The 19668-nt window shown below is 36.1% G+C and overlaps 1 protein-coding gene across 1 annotated transcript; it reads left to right on the plus strand.

Moving 5' to 3' along the window:
• The first annotated feature begins 1583 nt into the window (after window positions 1-1583).
• LOC126828309 (uncharacterized) lies at window positions 1584-19033 on the plus strand. Its single transcript, XM_056102245.1, has 12 exons — window positions 1584-1881; window positions 5944-6092; window positions 6901-6993; window positions 7822-7894; window positions 8721-8809; window positions 10780-10917; window positions 11515-11630; window positions 14317-14505; window positions 15284-15485; window positions 15860-15932; window positions 16512-16592; window positions 18132-19033. Exons 1-12 carry the CDS (start codon window positions 1638-1640, stop codon window positions 19031-19033), a joined length of 2349 nt encoding a protein of 782 aa, XP_055958220.1. The 5' UTR covers window positions 1584-1637.
• Window positions 19034-19668: the final 635 nt, after the last annotated feature.

Here is a 19668-nt window from a genome sequence, read left to right on the forward strand (position 1 = left end):
CATGAGATGTAAATAGGGCTAGCGCTAATCCCAACCCTAAGTCTAACCCTGGACCTAGCCCCAATGCTTACCCTAACCCCAACCCTAACCTACAAGCTCGCCAACAATCATGTACCCTAACCTTTTTTACATCTCAGGGACCATGACAAACATTTAGCAGGCCTTAACAAATAGATTTAGCCGTAGTAACCGTCACAGGGTAAAAATGTATTTTACTCTGTGGTAACCGTTGTACTAAAAAGGAAACTATCTTGGCGTTATTTTCGTACGTGATTTTCCAAATTTAATTATGTTGGTTTGTTTTCTGGCCCTTCTTTCTCAAAATCACAAATACTCACCAAAACCTGCACAAAATACAAATTCAATTAGATAAAATTGTATTTCAAGAATAAAGAGCACGTAAAGCAAACATACAGAACGTGTAATAACGTAATTTGATCAATTTTTACGACAAATCTGATTAAAATTATTCGGCAAACATGGGTAACACTCCTTAAAACACTAAATCCCATAATAAACTATAATGAATAAAAGACAGATGTCCAAAATGGGTAGCACGATATAGAAATGAATATAATTGGGTTTAACCCTCTAACTTTTCTGTGGCCGACTGGGCTAATGAGAATGGGGCACGGTATAGACTATTTTTCCTATATCATTTCACAGGAAACCATATGTAGTATTTGTTAAATGGGTTTAAATGAGCATCTAAACCCTAGGCTACAGAAAACTACTATAGGATTAGGCCTATAGGACTAAGGAATTGGTGTTGTGTGTTGTTTTGTTTTGGGTTTTGTTCGTTTGTTTTGGAGTTTTTTTTAGGGGGGGGGGGGGCATATTCTAGTATGTAATTATATTATACAGAATTGGGGGTCCGGTATGAGTCCTGTGACTTCGATTAGGCTTAGCACACACCATCTCGAGATAGAGCGTCGTTATAAAAATATTCCGCCACATGCACGTTTATGTAAACAATAATGTAATAATAATCAAATAGAGGACGAATACCATTTCATATTTAACTGTAATAAATATAACAATCTTAGAAATTCAAATTTTACGCCAATTTTCAAAAGAAATCCGCACATTGTTTTAAATCCCCCAAACGAAATTGCTAGTCAGGTTGTTTCATATGTATATTAATTATAATATATGTGTCTCAAGAAAGAGCATCAGAGTTACCTGTTAACCGGCCTACTCACTCTTGACCCTCCTGTTGTGCGCCCTGACTGCTTATTTCCTGCTTCAGGATATTGGGTGACATCATACTGACAAGATAAAAATTCTACCCATTGAACATTGCTAATTCTAGGGTGGGATAACCCTTTGATCTATAGGCTACTATGAGACATTATTATGAATTAGCCTTTATATTTTGTGTGATAAATTTTGACAATAAAAGATGGTTGATTATTTCCTGCATCAAGATATATGCGGTGACAAGATAAACATTCTACCCATGCTAAATTCTATTTGATTTTCTGGGCGTATCATAACGCTTGACAGTTTTATTCAGACAGGAAAAATCATTTTCACGCATGCCCAATCGAAGCTGTCTCACGTGTAATCTCGAGAAATGACTCCCAAAGTAGAAACATGAAAGGAGACAATGTCAGATAAGAAGGATATGCTGGAAAATGACAAGTGCATTTAATACTTCCGACAGAAGTGGGGAGGAAAATACACTACCCATCTTACCGTTAAGTCAAAACACCATGACAGATAGAAAACAGAGAATGGGGCCCGAAAGCAGCAGCTTGCTGTCTGGAAAAACGGTTGTGTTTAGTAACAAAGATGGCGGGAACAATAACGATAAACAAACTTGTCAAAGTGACAGCACATCTTCTTTTACTATTCCTAAAATACAGAGACGGAAATTGGGTAAGTTTATTCATTCACAGGAAAATAAACGAAATCAATGTAATTGTTATATATCACGGTGAATATAGGATTTGATTAGAAAGACGGCTTAGCCATGTCTATCTATGTATGTGAATGTCAAGTTATGAACAGCATAATTGTTTATTATATTATTATCAGTTGTGTCACATCATCCTAACACATGTGTATAATTACTATTATATCTAGGTCACTTAAAAAAAAAAATAGTTGGTGATAGTTTCTTTTTTTTCCCAAAAAAATGTGGGTGGAGTTTGGTTTGTTTTGTTTTTTTATTTATTTTTTAAATAAATGGATGCAGAACAAGCAATACACATATACATCAGGAATATTACCGATACTATTATTAGACCTAAAAGCTTTTATTTCCTGTCAAAACTCAAGTCATCTGCTTAATTATATAATAAAGCCACTGATTGCCATTTGCATTGTCCAGATTTTCGAGCGTGGTTCTCCTTTGTCAGTGATGCAGGACAGAGGACCTGACCAGGGCAGCTGTTTAGTCGTTCAAATGGGAAAGAAAACCGAAGTCCCGTGTACACATTGGCGTGCACTAAAAGATCCCTTGACAGTTGGAATTCGATATAAGAGTAGGCTGTAGTGCTGCTGTCTAGGCAAAATCTCCCTCATTGCACACCGTAGGCCTATGGCGTATGCCCGTCTTCATTAGCCCATTTCTGAGCAGAACAGTAGGACGTTAAACCCCACTTCATTTCTTATTTTCCATGTCATTTCGGTCCCGCGTCATTGCGGGTTTACGACATTTCAGACTAAAAAAAAATAGGCCTCAACGTTTCGGACTCAGACAGGTGACATTTCAGACTTGGGTACCGGTAGGTGATGCTTCGAACTCGGGAATAAGTTGAAAGGAAAGGTTAAACACAACTGTCAGATCAATTTATAATAAGCCAAAAGTGATGAATTTATTATAAATAACTTAAGCAAATTGAAAACACGAAAGAAAATATTAACACGAAACAGGTGGTTATTAAAAAGGCTCCACCAAACGATATTTGTTGAACTTATGGTTCTTTATCATTGTTTCATGTAAAAGTAATATATCTTTTAAAAAAGAATTTATTTCAAAACGAAAGACACAAAATCAAAAGTAAATATTTACACGACATGCGCTGTTTTTACAAGTCCCTAGAAATTTTTAACAATAATCTGTATGCTGCACGTTGACACACATTTTTCGACAAACTTGACATAGATAGCAGTACCAATCGATAAATTAGTGCGAACAAAGAAAACTCTTTTTGGAAAATATTAGAAATTGCAACGATCAAAGTGGCATAATTAAAGCTGAATAACCGATAATTCCGATGTTATTGTAGGTGGATCATCGATAATGGGGGCCATGTCACGTGTGTTGGCGGCCGTGTGTTGATTCGATTATTCTGACTCTGTAGTAAACTCATGTAAAAGACATTTAAGCTTTCACAATTATGAAAACGTTAGCAGTTGATGGTCAATCAAGCTCGTTTACTGTTTTTAGAAGAAAAATAATGAATTATTACTAAATATGTACACAAATTTTCAACAATATCTTATTGTCAAGTTCAATACTCGCTCATGAAACAAAACAAAATAGAACAAGCAGTGTTAATTTTTTATTAGCGGTCTCAACAATCGCTGATCAATTAAATAAAACAAAAGAAAACTAACGGCCTCACATAAAACAAAAAAAAACTGCTGTTACAAATATGTATCACACAAAAAGTCATCAAGTAAGTCCGAAACGTCGTCAAACTGAGTTCGAAATGACACCGGACCGAAATGTCGTGCTACTCTTATAAGGTGGTGCCGGCTGGTTAACTGTTGGAGGATATCAAGTGTTGCAAAAATTTCTATTCATGTCATCTCTCTGGGCTAATATTCTCTTTAGACATTCGACTTTCATAATAATGTAGTCGCAAATAGTAAGACCGCCAGAAGAAACCATAGATATAGTTTTGCACAATGAATAACGAACACTAATATCGGATGGCATCGATCGATTTAGTCATTCATGGCCATGGCGATTAATATCCTCTCACAATGTACGGTATTTTTTTCTTCAACATACTGAAAATCTTTTGTTACATTTATTCGAGAAAGCGTTCCATGTAATTCAGAATCGCGTCATCGACAAGACATGTTCCCATCTTAAAATATAGTTCCAAGTTGTATTGTATTCAAAATAGTGTATTTGATGCTGTATGCGCGCAAACGAAAATGTTGGTCATCTGTTGTTAACAGGTCGCTATTTGTTTATATTATTCAGTCCTACGAATTTTAAGAGTATTGCATCACGTGTCAATAATTATATCTGCTTCATTAACTCTTGCGCCACGGACTACAGTGCGTTAAATTTTGGTAATGTTGGGAACGGGTAGATTTGGTTAGTTTGCAGTAGAAGAGGTTGTTCTCTTCGGACGTTCGTACTCGACCAATTTAAGGGTGGCTGTATTAAACAGACCCTGTGTTGCCCGATGTTGTATAGGTTTTGAGTAAACAAGTCTGGCAAAAATGAATTGCCGAATCATTTCATGAACTGGCGACTTGTAAGAGGACTGACTTTATGAAGATTTGGAACTCGTCTTGTACTATTGAAGATTTGGAACTCGTCTTGTACTATAAAGATCCTGGGCCCTTATTCACGAAAACTTAACTAAGATACAATCGAAATTTTAAGAAATACTGCAATTCGATTGGCTGACCAGTAAAATCAATTTGCATATATCCAATGAAGTTGCAGTATTTCTTAAAATTTCGGTTGTAACTTAGTTTAAGTTTTCGTGAATAAGGGCCCAGAACCTTGTTCCCCTATCAGTTGATTATCTAGATGTTACATGTAGTACTAGTAGTTATATAAACACAAACACACAATATTGTTCTACATTTTGTTTGTTATTTATCATTGAATAATAAAATCGATATTATCAAGATCGCTTTACATGTATTTGTTTAACTACATGTACATGATGTAGTAACAGCTTTTCAACAGCTAATAAATATATCAACTGATTTTTATCCTGTTCCGAACGAAGTTATGGTAGGGATATTGAAACAAGTTCTTTCTGTTAAGATCAGGGGCAGAGCATTTTCCGTCTTTGCACACTGCATTATGTATAAAATTATACATTAATCCCTATTTCATTTTCAAAATAAATTTTAAAACTCCAAAAATATATATTACTCCATTGTCTGAATATTGTCATCATTTCATAGATAAATGATATTGTTACCATTCTAAATGACCTTGCCTAACCTTGGAATGGACACAGCTTTGTGTCTGACATGTAGATAAACACTTATTTTACCTTTTGTTTTGTTGAAGCTTTGTCTAAGATACTCATCGTTAATCTAGTCGTTCGGATGGGACGAAAAAGCGAGGTCCTGTGTACACATTAGAGTGCACGTAAAAGATCCCTTGGCAGTTGGAATTCGATATAAGAGTAGGCCGTAGCACCTCTGCCCGTGCAAAATTTCCCTCATAGCACACTGTATGGCGTATGCCCGTCTTCATTAGCCCAGTTTAGGAGTAGAACAGTAGGACGTTAAACCCCATTTCATTTATTGTTCATCTTTGTCTTGCCGTCACATAAAACTGGGCATGCTTGTTCCTTGGACAATATTGCATCGCATGTCGGGCTACAATTTTTGATACATATATGTCTTAATTAAAAATGGCTGTAAGACACCATACTCGGCTCCTGGTTCATAGCACCCTTGTATTTGTTCGGCAGAGAAAGTTCATCAGGATTTTCTGGCGTGGTGGTGCGGGACCAAGGGCCTGGCAAGGGACAACACATAGTTGTTAGGAAGCTACAAAAAAACCTAGGTCCGTTGTACACATTGCTGTGCACGTACATGTAAAAGATCCCTTAGCAGTTAAAATTCGATATAGGCCTACATATCTGGATTCTGGGCCAAATTTCCCTTATAGTTATAACACACTGTATGACGTATTCCCAACTTAATCAGCCTGGTCGGCGTAGAACAGTAGGACGTTAAACTCCCTTTCATTTGTATTTGTTAAATACCCTTTCCTCATTCCAGATCTTTTGAGTGAAATTTCTAGCAGTGATTATGAATATCAGCAGGAAATTTTACCTTCACTCCAAAAGAGCTTTTATTATAAATCTTCAACCAACAGTTTTACGTTTAAAAGGATATTTACAGTACATAACAATGATTTGATGAAAAAGGTATCAGTATTATTTTCTGCCATATTTTAACTTGCTGAAAAACTAGTCTTAAAGATGGGTTCCCGCGTACAAACTAGGTGATTTAATGGTATATATGGACCAAAAACATAGTCAAACTAATTAATTTGTCATAATTATGCTTCAAATCCTTCTCAAACATTGTAATTGCGAAGGAATGCCCTTCTATTAAAATTCGATCAAACCAGGTCATGTTGGGAGTCAGATGAGAATTCATTGCATACATAAGACGATGTTGTCTTTAATCGCTTACATGTACTATTTATTACAAATATCGAATCCTAATTAAATTCTCAGATTATCCACTACCCGAGTCTTTTTCCGTCATTTTTATCTCAGAAAGTATTGTACGTCTAACTCTTCAAAAAGTTTATCAACTTGTACATCAAGCGCTCAATGTTCGCTTGTGACCTTTGACATCACGCGTTCAGAAGTTCCTAATCGTCGGGCTGTTGATTAGAGGAACCCTTACATTTTTGTCCTGTATACGCTCCATGAGTGTTTTTCGGGGAATCCAGTATTTTTCTAGTAAGATTGGATATCTCTACTTTCCATATATACCAAAATTGCCATACTTTTATTGGAAATAACCACTCAATAAATACTTTTCTGGGAACCCATCTTTAAGTTTCCTGTCTGTAATGGACACAGTCTTCATTAGCCCAGCATGTGCAGAAAAGTTATACATCAATCAAATCCCATTTCATTCATTCTGTAATGGACACCCAAATTGCTTAGAAATGTTTCATTTCCTGGCAATATATCATTGTCATTTTATTTGATATTTTAGTTTATTACGAGACGGAAATCTATGAAGTCGGAAGGTTATACGGATAAAGAATTAACAGAGATGTATGGTTTTTTGGCTGTTGATACTTCACAAGTAAGATTATTTCTTTATATTCTGAGAGTTACGGTTGTTCAGTGGACTTCGGCTTGCCAGCCTGGAGGTCCCATGTTTGATCCCTGTGATAACCGAAAAATTTTATTGCCATTTTCCAGCATGGTTTCCCTTTGTATACATGCCAAGGTTCGGTTATGAACTTTAAATTCCATACCGCGATTCGGTAATTACAGTATAGATATTTGTAACCACCCGTTTTCTTCCCCAACTCAAATTCTTATGTCCCCCTGTTGTTTATGTGACAATGAGGAAAAATGGCAGCAGTGTTCCGCCAAAGTTACATACACCTCCACTTAACTATAAATCTCGCATAACATTTTGGATTTAAAGATGGATAAGCTGTGACTAACGATATAACAAAGTGTTGCCATTGTTATGCCGATGTTTCATATAAAGCTGGAAACATGTCAAACATAGTGACACATGTAAAACGCCACCACCCACAAATAAACGTCGATTTTAGTTGTAAGAAAATAAATACCCATACATCCTCCCCCCCCCCCCCCAAAAAAAAATTGTATCGTTGCAGCCCTAGTGTACACATTGGTAAAAGAACCTGTGACAGTTTGAATTTGATGTAAAGGTGGTAGTGCTACTGTCCAGGAGAAATTTCCCTTACTCATTGTAGATATATATTGAAAGTTTGATTATCAAGGAGCTATTTACTGTTCCAATAGAGTGGGAATATCTCGGAAGATACCCAACTGTTTGGAGTGGAAATTTCACTTACGTATACATGTATGCTTCTAACCTATATATGATGTAAGCTTATTGTTATTAAAATACTAATGAACTGATTATCCACAGGTTCAAGAAATATGTAAAAATGGATTGAAAGTTGGAAATCAAAAATTGTCAGTTCTTGGGCACCCGGAAATGGGTAAGTCTTGTGTATTGTAAGATTACTGTTTGGTTTTACGGCTATAGTCGTTTGGATGGAATGAAAAACCGAGGTTCCGTGTACACACTGAAGTGCATGTAAAAGATCCCTTGACAGTTGGAATTCAAAATAAAGATAGGCCGTAGTGCCACTGTCTGGGCATTACCGTATTAGTTAGCCCAGTTCGAGCAGAGCAATCGGTGTTAAACCCCATTTCATTTGTTATGACAGTCATTTTGTACCTGAAACCTGTAACATTTATAGATTAATTCATAATAAGAGATGAGTGTCAAGCAGAGGTGGGAACTCAGATTCTGTGTCTCTGGACTCAGCTGTAGTGATGACTCGCGACTTGAAAGAGCTTAGGACTCCAGTCATGGCAAGGGGACATAACACTAACTTACATGTACCTCATTCACCATGAATTGCTGACCCAATTTGATAATCTGGTGACTTGAATGGGACTCGGGCTTTGTGAAGACTTGGGACTCAACTTCGTCAAGTATCATGATTATGAATCAATTTACATCAATTAAACAATATCGCTATATATGTATCACTACAACTTTGATACCCAACACTCATTATCTAATCCGGACAGAGTATTTTAAGGTACAGTAAGAAACACGATTGTTTTCTATGGTTCTCAACGAATATGAAGTTTTCCAACAACAGTTTGAAATCAAACATTAAATACAGAAACTACAGTACAACTACATGGTACCTGATTTGTAGTGTATTATGCTATAATTCTGATCTATACCTTTAAAGTGTCGACTTTTAATATGTGAATATTCATAAAGCCAAATAATCTGTGGTATTTTAGGTGTGCATTTATGTAAATATGCAGATGTAATTCCACCTAAACCTGTACCATTTTGGAAAGGAAGTTTGATAATGTTCAGAATTATAAAGGTATGTAATAGACCCTTGAGTTCAATCAAATAATGGGGGTTTGGTGGCCATGTGGTCTTAATGTGTGAAGAGGGATTTGGTGGTCGGATGGTTAATGCGTGCGTATTGTATCAGAAGGCTTGTCCATGTGGCATGGTTTCGATTCTCTGCTTGTACGTGGCAAGGTGTATTGTTGTCTGCGTAACCTCATGGGGTTACTCTGGGTTCTCCTGTTTCCTCCCATTGCTAAAGACCCCTTTGCGCAAGCGAATTATTCAAATAAAATTGAACCATATGTTAGTCCTGAAATGACCTAGTTTGTGTTGAGTGGATGTTAAATGCCATTTCTCCATTTATTATTTGAGTCTTGTATCATATCGTGGGTTAGGTGGCCAAGTGGTCATATCTTTTGTTATTGAGTCTCACATGGTTTGATTTAAGATCCCTGAGCAGTGGTTTATCTCCAGATAGCTACCACAGCTAAAGATACTACGAACAAGTATATTCTTAAACATACATTATGCAAGAGATAAATTTGCCTATTGCATATCTTTCTTTAGGCCTGAAAAGTTATATAAACTATTAATTAGACATTTATTAACAAAACAAGACCATAATCAACTCTTGATGGCATCGGATACTCAAGATTTTAACTAGATTATAAGCGCTCGCCATTTAAAACTTTAATTTATAAATAGGAAAGCGAGGCTAAGTCTCGAATATACCAGTGCCCTGGTTACCACAATGCACACATCTTGTAAAAACTACAAACAGTGATAACTTAGCTCAGAATGAAGTAATTTGAATGAAATTTTCATTTTACATTATCTATTTTTTAGCTATTATAGCAGAGAGAGAGAAATGGGGTTTAACGTCCACTCGACACAAACTAGGTCATTTTGGGACTAACATATGGTTTAATTTTATTTCAATTATTCGCTTGCACTTAGGGGTCTTTAGCAGTGCCAGGAAACTGGAGGACCCGGAGAAAACCCACGAGGCTGGACAGGCAACCATACTCCTTGTCACAGGGGATTCAAAACCACGCCAGTTGACTCAATGACAGGCTTTAGCACGTGCTAACCATTCGGCCATCCAACCCCCCGCTATTATAGCAAGAATGATCAACTCTTTATCTAAATGTTACATAATGTATCTTTAAAATAAAGATATACTGTATGTTATTTTGAAATACCTTTGATTCCCAAACCACTGATCTTTTGGAATTTTTAGTTTTTGGCCTGTCGAACAACAGGTTTATATTGATTTTTGACTTGTCCTCGGTAATACTGTCAATCATTAATAACCGAAACATGTGCTGCACAAATAATCTGTTCTGGGCAATTTCATTATGTTTATGGTTTACATTATTTTGTGTCAGTTTATCTAATTACTTTCAGAATTCCCCAAAATAATGTCAAGGAAATGTTTGATCACTGTTATAGGGGGGATATTTGTGAATAGATAAGGTTTACTTGTCAGATATTCACAATGTATTACAAACGACAATACTATATACCTGAAAACACCATGTTATACTGAATACTGGAAAACACCGGAAAAACACTCAATACCGGAAAACACACTAAATACTGGAAAATACCCTAAATAGGTAACCCAGAGCCTGGTCCTCTGTGTGCCTGGGTTAGGGTTAGGGCTAGTTTCCGGTTTATAGTATAGTCCTTCTCCGGTTGTTTTCCGGTATTTAGTGTTTTTCTGGTATTCAGTATAACAGTGTGTTTTCCGGTATATAGTATAGCCCTATTACAAAGTATAAGCTGTATTCACTGTAATTGGCCATTCACTGTAATTTGTTGCATTTTTTGGAGCCAAGTTCATTGAACTGGTCACTTTGGGTGGACTGTGTCACATTTCAATAAAGCTGCTCATATTCTGAGCTGTTTAACATTCACTTTGAAGACCATGTTATGTTAAGAATGGATTTGACCCACAAGTATAGATACAATGATCAAGTTTGTTTTCTGTTACAGGGTAAAGTGAAAACAGTAACTGAGAATCTAACAGGTATACATGTGGATCCCACTCCTAATTATGACTGTCATGTTATTAAAACAGTTCTATCTGAAACTAGAAACTTTAGTCCTCAACAAATCTTTGATTTTAGTCAAGTAAGTACTTTTGTCCAGGGGTTTCAGCCTCAGGGTAACTTTTTGGAGCACAATAAGTCTGCTTCTATTTGCGGTACAATGTTAAACGTTCACACTTGCTTTTAATTGGGTTACAATGTTCACACATGCGTAGAAGTTTATTCTGTGTGGTAATGAACATTTCTGCTTAGAGTAAGCCGAGATGAACAATTTGATTGGTCAAGATTTTGGCACACAATAAATTTGATTCTTATTGTACGAAAGTGATGGAACTTTTGCGTGAAATTCCATTACATGAATTACAATGGTGAGCTTGAGCAATTTCATATTTTGATGCTTTCTAAGACACAAACACTGATTCTAATTGAATGAGAGTGATGGAACTTGGTGTATATTTCTATTACATTGATACCTTGACTACGTTAAAAAATAAGAATTTTGTGCTCAGGTTAAGCAGTTTGATACCTCAGTGCATTGTAGAAAGATAAATGTGAAAGTAATTGATAAATGTTATCTATTTGTGGGGGGTCATCAACCTCACTGTTGGTTTGCTTACCCAACTAGTCAATAGGTAATAGAAGTGTTACATATTCACTCTAAAATTGGTATTTATTTTAGATCTATCTTTATGAGTATGAAGATTGCAATCTTGAAGATTATCCAAGTCAGATATTATGTCATGCAGTCATAGAATTTGAATATCGAGATCCAAAACCATCTCAAACCCCAATTAGGTAAATATAATTAAGAGTAAAATGGTAATATAGATAGAACAATTAATGTGACATATATATTGTTCGTTCGATATAATAATTTAAATAAGTCTAAAATAATGTGTCATATAGGAAGGGCTTTCCTTTTGTCATTTTTTTCTTGCCGAATTAGAATGCAGTTTTCCTCTTTGTAATTAATATCTCAAAATAGATGATATATCTTATTCTGATAAATAAAAAGTACAAAAAAGAAAATTGTTTGCTGTGTCAGTGTCTTAAGAGCGTGTCCGTGAGAAAACCATGCAGAAGGTGCTAAGACTTCAATTACAGATTTTGACCAAATTTGGTTTATAAGTTGGGATAGTCCCAAAACACATAAATGTGCAATATTACTAGATAAATCTTTCAATTCCTGTACGAGAAAATTGAAAAAACATTTTTCATATGGTGAAATTGCCAAAATCTGTCCTTTCACAAATACCAACTTTGGCAAGTCCTTACACCTTTACTATACGTAGCTGAAAGACCAAACTCACACAGTTTGTCGATGACTCAGTGCTGTTACCACAATATTAACTTCAGACGATTCTGGCGAACGAGATCTGTATACGGACTGGATATCAAAGCCTGTCTAAATTCCCCATTTTTCGTCACCCAAAGTTTGACGCCCTATATCTACTTCTTTCATTGGGTGGGTTTAAAAAATTTACGCTCACGTGAACAAGCAACCTCCCAACATTTGATACAAAAAATAAAAATGACCGGAATCGACTTGACAAAAACTAGGTAAAGGAAACAATAACCCATGAAATTAATCTGTAATTTCCCTATTTTGGAGATAATTAACCGTAGTAGATGAAAAAAACCTAACAATTTATCTTCCTTTTCATTCATATGGTGTTTACTACCAGCCCTAAAATACATTAGTATCTGTTTTATAAAAATATCTTGAAAAAAATACTTTCAAAGGCCTGTAATCGTTAATGGCTCATCTGGCGTCGACGGGAATTGACTTCCGCAGTTGTCCACGACCTTCCATTGGAGTTTCGACTTGCTCAATCTTAACAAACATATCCATTACTCTCAAATAGACATTATTTTAAATAAAATAATCCAACGAAAATGAAAAATTCACCTAAAAGTGAGATTCGAACCACCAACCCCATGACTTCCCCCGACCCACCCTCTCACCGAGTTGCTTGTCCCAGGGCCCCAAGGTCCATGTTGTGGGCCCTGTTCAGGGGGTTTGCCTAGGGCCTCTCTTATTCTAAATCCGGCCCTGAAGGTGCAGCTGACGGTGCCCGAGAGCTGTAGCTACCATAGTACACTGTTCAATGTCACCCACTTCGACGCAATTAGGCTTCGTTGCCGTTAATATTTAAGCTTCCACATTTCTGTATTGTAGAAATCAGTGGATGTGTCCCAAAATGAATAGTGGAAACATTCTCTGAAATTAAACATTTTGTAGCCATTTTCGGTAACTTGTTTGAAAATGAAATCTTAAAGAGACAATACAACAAATATGTTAAAGGGACAATACGACAATACCAAATATACAATAAATACAAATGCACACTTATATAGAGTACAACATGGTACAAATAATGGCTATGGATATGATGAAAACATATAAAAGTCAAAAATTTTATTTCTCTAATTAAATTTGCAAAAAAATGTATCACAAAAGCTTATTTTTAGCACTTTTCAATAAGCTGTATATTTTAAGTATGTTGCATTTCGGTCATTTTTTTTTACACTTATGGATACTATGTGCTTAGCACTTCAAAACCATCCAAAGAAATTCTACTTGCGACCATGAAAGAAAAAGTTACAGTGTATCTTTTTCTGCACTGTAAGGACAATGTGAATATGGTACCCTAAAACAAGTCCACACAAAATTAGTATGTACTGATTTTTTTTTTTCAAATTAGTGCTGGGGTAGAAGTTGACCACCCGCTTTATCAGACAGGGTCAAAATTAGAAGGTTGCTATTCCACCATAGAATGCAGTCTGTGCTTAAAAAAGGGTGATAAATACACGTGAAAACCGCAATTTTACCCATAAAATGAATAATTCCTGTACAGTCCTTTAGAGCGACATCAGACTGTAACCACTTCAGCATGTTACCTCTTGCCCCTAGGGGGTGTCATACCATAAGTTTGATCAAAAACTTCCGACCCCCTATCTTAGCACTTTTTGCGATTTTTGCATGGTCTTCTCGCGGATACACTCTTAAATAAGATGATAATGGGGGTTTAAATTCCTACTGTTTTGCACTGACTGGGCTAATGAAAGACTGCAAGTTGTGAGGGTTGTTATAAAACATAATCAAACCCCACATCATGTATAGCACCTGAGTGCTGGTTTGAATTTCAGATGTTATTGGGTTGAAGCTATCAAGGTCGCTACCAGAATTGTCAGCCCAGTTGTTATATTAAAACTCTTGATGAAGAACGTTGACATGTGTACTTGAAAGAGTACACATGTACTGCCTTGTGCACAAGATCCAATACATGTCAGCATTCATCAAGGATTTCCCTATCATTGGTGCAGCATGGAGGGTCTGGCAAGGAAAAGTGACTTATTTATATGTATCATAAAAAAACAACGAAGGTCGATGTATATTTGGCATACACCTAAACGAACCCCTGACAATTGTAATTTGATGAAGTGTAGGTCAGAATGTAGGACTTCCTCTTCTTTTCAGTAAATATATACCATATAACCTACAGCCTCCATCATGTAATATAACGCCTGTATCTAGTCAACTACCACAATCAGAGGTACCTGATGAGGAATATATAACATGGAATGGTAAACTGGCTGTTAAAGGAACATTTTATAAGTGTAATGCATCGTTAGTATCAACAGCAGGATATTATAAACCTGTTAGATTGTAAGTACATTATTATTAAATTACATTTTATGGATGGACAGACCTGAGCCGATCTAGGCTAAAATTCTCATGTTATGTTGAGACCAAGCAAAACAAATTTTTAATTACACGTCCAGGCCATTTGCAATGTATGTGTTTTTCTTGAGGTAAAACATTGGCTTAAACATCCTCAATCTGCCTGTTGCAGGTCTTTCTTTAGGCCTTAAATGTTATCTAAATTATTAATTAAGTTATCACAAGACCATAATCAACTCTAGATGCCATCGTTAGACTGCGATATTTGAATACGTTTTGTGATGGATGATTTAAAGTATAAATGGATAATCGAGACTTGGCTTTTTATCATACCAATGAAAGTAATGACAAGTGAGACTAGCCTAAAATTGAATCGCTAATATCTTGGTTCAGAGTGAAGAAATTTGACTGAAATTTTCAGCATATTCTGTTATCATTATCTATTTTTAACTATTATAGCGAGAACTCTAAGCTCTTCATCTAATCTTACCTAATGCCCCTTTAAAATAATTTTATAAATTCCTTATTTATAAAAAATAGAAAGTATTTCAAGAGGGAAAGAAAACAACCATAAAAATTTGTCAATTTTCATTGCAAAATCAGGAAACTTTTCTGTTTATCCAGGATTTACATTATAAATATTAAAGAAAACGTTTGTTTGTTGATAAAGATATAGTGACAAAACATTACTTTTACTATCCTACCTCCCCTCTGTCAAAAAGTGGAAGTTATGAATATTTACCGTTGCTTGTATTCTTTGTAGAGGGAGTACTATCAATATTTCTAAAAGATCGGATTTAAAGAGTGCAGAAGTTAAATATTTTGGTCAGCTAAAATCCATTCGTAAGAATGAAGAAATGTACTGGAGAGGTCGTTATATTAATGTTGGTGAACTACGGCCTAAAGATGATGGCAGCAAGTCGCAGTTTAACAAGATAGTTTCATACTTAACTAAAAAGAACAGTGTAAGTTGTTCACTGCTTACAAGTAGAAGTCTTTCTTAATACAAGTGAGGTGAATTTTCTCTGTCAAATTTAAAATACAAAAAGGAGATTTAATGGAGGTATAGGTATGCAAACATTAACCTTTCCGATATTGATCACTTACTGTGGCAATGTCTACTATAAAGAAACTGGACCAGGTATCCGGTTCCTGTGGAAAGTTTAAATCATGTCAGATGACTTGGTGACAAATCCTCACTTCTGATTGTAGTTGTTTATTGTGGTTGTTGCAATTTGTGTAGTATTTGATGATGGCCATTGACACATGAAAGTCATTAATTGATATTTATTTCGAAATTAGAATGTAAATTTGTCTGTCTGTTTGATTTTCTTTGTAGATGGCGATAGTGAAACCCGATCCTAATACAGTCATGGTATTATTACCTGAATGTTCTCTTACTAACCAGATAGGTTTGTACAGTATTTAATCTTAGTCGTCTCCTTTTGATATAAAAAAAGAATTAAAAAATCAAACGTTCTTTAAGTGACAACTTTTGAAAGACATGGCATTTTGACCAGATAGAATTGAAATGAAATGGAGTTTAACCTCCCACTTTTCTGCACCAACTTGACCATGTGGTGTGCTACAATGGAGAGTTTGTCCGGACAGTGGCGTTCGCGTTGACTCTTCGTTGAAACCCAATTGCCAAGAGTTCTTTTCCAGGCAAGCCAAACTGTACAAGGGACCTAGGTTCCAAAAATGTCAAGTCCTCCCCCTTACATCACTCACAAAGTGAAACTAGGCTTTAAAATCCTGGGGAACTATCTTGACCAACACCAGGATCGAACCAGTCGACCCACTTGACCTGCACAAATAGATGTACATATTATTATATTGAATTCGTTAGTGCCTTAAATCAATATTGAAATATCTCAAGGTCAACCAATTGAGCCACGCTCCTTTAAATTTGAAGACATCTTCAAAATCAAATGAAATCTGGAAATAAAGTTAACGTTGCATTTTGTTTTGTTTGTTTTCTTAATTTTCAGGTTTGACTTGTCCTAATCAGCACTCTAGTTTCCTCCATTGTTTATTTTTATCTCGACAGTCAGCAAAATATAAAACTGCAAGTAAGTTCATAAGGTGTTGTTTAAGGCAGGACACTACCTAAAAATTTCACAGATTTGATCATTTATGTTAAAATATTTTAGCCCACAATTGCCCTATATATCTTAACATTAACCCTTTCAATGCTAGACGTAAATCCACTGCCTGTGCTAGACCCTTTTTTGAGGAAAAAAGGGAGGTTGGAACTGAATGCCAAGCAGTACTTATGGAAGCTTTTATGAAAAATCTTTTTGTCTGTTGGGATGGGCATGAGGTTGGGCTAAGAGGAAAAAATAGAATTTTGGAAATTTGCATAATAATGTAGTCACGTGACGTCATGGCGGCCATTTTGGATTTCTCATTTCACACTAAAGCTAACACGAAAACGAATTTTTCTCCATGAAATACTTAAAAGATATTGTTTTTTTTACTGGATTTTGATAAAGATATATAAAATGAACAAAAATATCAATAGCAGCCATGAGCAATGCCGCCGCGAACACGCGCATCACGTCTCCCGCTGCCATGACCACGTGCGGATTGCAATACCTTGTTTTTACTTTCACTTTCACTTTCATCCCCAAGTCCCATATCATTATCAATATAGTCAGTCAATAGATCTACACGTTCGGGAATCAGGAATTACCTACGTATTTTACGATCCAGCAGGCCAGCATTATTATCAACATCAGAATTAATGTCAGAATCTACTGCAGACACAGGGCTATCGTGTTTACATTGGGCTTGTTCATCATGCACGGGAGACATAGCTAGCCATGGGCGGAACGTCGCGCAACAAATCACACACTTCATAATACCAATCACTGTCCTGACTACTATCTTTATCAAGTAACTGGAAACGAATTATGTGTATCACCCGCCTCGAAATTGTCCACATGTTGGTCAGCAAGACGTCATTCACGACTTCGTCGAGAGTGCATCGTCTACGTTGTCACAATGCACTCCGCCATTTTACGGTTTGCTGCTTTGAAACACGTGGAAATATGTTCTAGTGTATAGAAAATACAATAGATGGCACTTGCAGTTACGGTACTAATTTTAGCGAGGGCTTTACTTAGTACACGGTAATACCGGGTACGGGCATTTTACCGACATTTTATAATACCCGGTACTACCGGGTATACGCAGTGAAAGGGTTAAACCCCCATTTCGCCTTCCTTTTCAGATAGGGGATCACATGGCTAAGTGGATAAGGTGCTGGCTCACTATCCTGGAGGTCGGGTGTTCGATCCCTGCATTGGTCGAGAAACTTCATCCAGATTTTCTGGCGTGGTTTCCCCCTGTCAGTGATGCAGGACGGAGGGCCTGACAAGGAGAGCTGTCTAGTCGTTCGGCTGGAACGAAAAACCGAGGTCCCATGTACATATTGGCGTGCACATAAAAGATCCCTTGGCAGTTGGAATTCGATATAAGAGTAGGCTGTAGCGCCGCTGCCCAGTCAAAATTTCCCTCATAGCACACTGTATGCTTGTCTTCATTAGCCCAGTTTAGGAGCAAAACAGTAGGATGTTAAACCCCATTTCATTTCATTTCCTTTTCAGAATATACAGCTAACATGTACAAGACACAAGGTGTTGTATTAGGTATACAAGATTACAAGCAAAAACCAGAAGAATCTACTGTTAATACGACTGATAAACCACCTTTCATTAATCTTAACCAGTCTCTTCAAGCTAATGCTGTGACTGTTGGCGTTAGTAATCATACTGGTATCCCAGAAACACTAAATATTATTCCTGTTCCATCGCTGTCATTCCAACCAGCTGTACCTCATATTTATCAAAACCAATTCAGTCAAAATCCCATTACTCTGCCTCCTCCGCCTCCTCCTCCCCCTCCTCCTCCTCCAAATGTAACGTCCTCACCTATTCGAAAAGAAGTTGGAAGTTATCCCCTCTTGTGGTGTTCACCAGGACATACTCTGTCAGCTAAAAATCCAGTTGACTATGATGAAGGATTCAATATAACCAATAATACCCAAATGTTGCAGACGTTTAGTGTCAAACAAACATTTGATCAACAGCATACAGCCGAAAGAAACAGGGCTCGTGGTTTAGATTCTAATGGAAAAAGATTAGACCCTAGACTTAAAAAATCTGATCAAAATAAAGCTTTAGTGGAAGGAGCCTTTTTAAATAATAATATTCCTTTAAAGATGGTAATGCAATCGGAAAATATTTCTTATGGGAACAAAGATAGTGATAAAAATGGATCTTCAAATCCAATGATCAGTTATGATCTGAGAGAAATGCCAATGGACATTGAAGAAACTACTAACCATGATGACTGTGATAATCTAATGACCGGTGATGTGTTACCACTTGCATTACAAAATAACACAAATGACGGCAGTGTTTTAAAAGGAATCAAGTCTGCTGATGACATGAAAGATTTTTTGAATGCTAGTATCACCCGAGAAGAAAAGAAATATTACAATGTGTAAGTTTTTATAAGTAATTCACTCTTGTAGTATGTATTTCATTCGTAGTATAAGTCATCAGTAATAATTGAATGCTTCCATTTGAATTGGATTGATATAGATTTCAATAACTTGATTATGTGTGCTATATTTTTGAATGACTTTTTAAATATTCCATAATTTTTTTTTAGACTTCTCCTAAAAATAAGACAAGCAAATAAGCTTATTGGAAAGAAATGCATTTATTCTGTGTTTGTGTGTCTTTATTGCATCTGTGTGTGCTCCCAACTTTTAAGTTCGATTCTTGACTGCAATATAAAACCCATTTCACCCTTCTGTCGTAAGTCTAAAATTATGACATCACTTGTGCTTGAAAATTGTTTATGATCTGCTATTCTAGAATTTGACCAAAAACTAAGTTGTAATCCTTTTATGTGCTATAAATTAAAATTTGTGCATAAGAAATGGGCATCCTTGATTTGGATTAAAATAAGGTGCTGAATTAGGTTGATGGAAATTGCCTTTTGATTGGTAATGGACAAGTAAAGACCTGTGCCGTTATATTACCATTTCAATTATCATTGCCATTATATTATTTTTTTCAAATTTACCAACTTAACAATGTAAAAAAAATTAATATAGAAAGATATCTATTTCAC

Source organism: Patella vulgata, chromosome 7 (genome assembly GCF_932274485.2).
Source record: "Patella vulgata chromosome 7, xgPatVulg1.2, whole genome shotgun sequence".
In the NCBI taxonomy this organism is placed as follows: Eukaryota; Metazoa; Mollusca; class Gastropoda; family Patellidae; genus Patella; species Patella vulgata.

Coding starts and splice junctions, on each gene's coding strand:
- LOC126828309 (XM_056102245.1), top strand. CDS start 1,638: ATGACAAGTGCATTTAATACTTCCGACAGAAGTGGGGAGGAAAATACA. Junction 7,895..8,720: donor TCTTGGGCACCCGGAAATGG/GTAAGTCTTGTG, acceptor GTGGTATTTTAG/GTGTGCATTTATGTAAATAT. Junction 15,933..16,511: donor TTCTCTTACTAACCAGATAG/GTTTGTACAGTA, acceptor CTTAATTTTCAG/GTTTGACTTGTCCTAATCAG.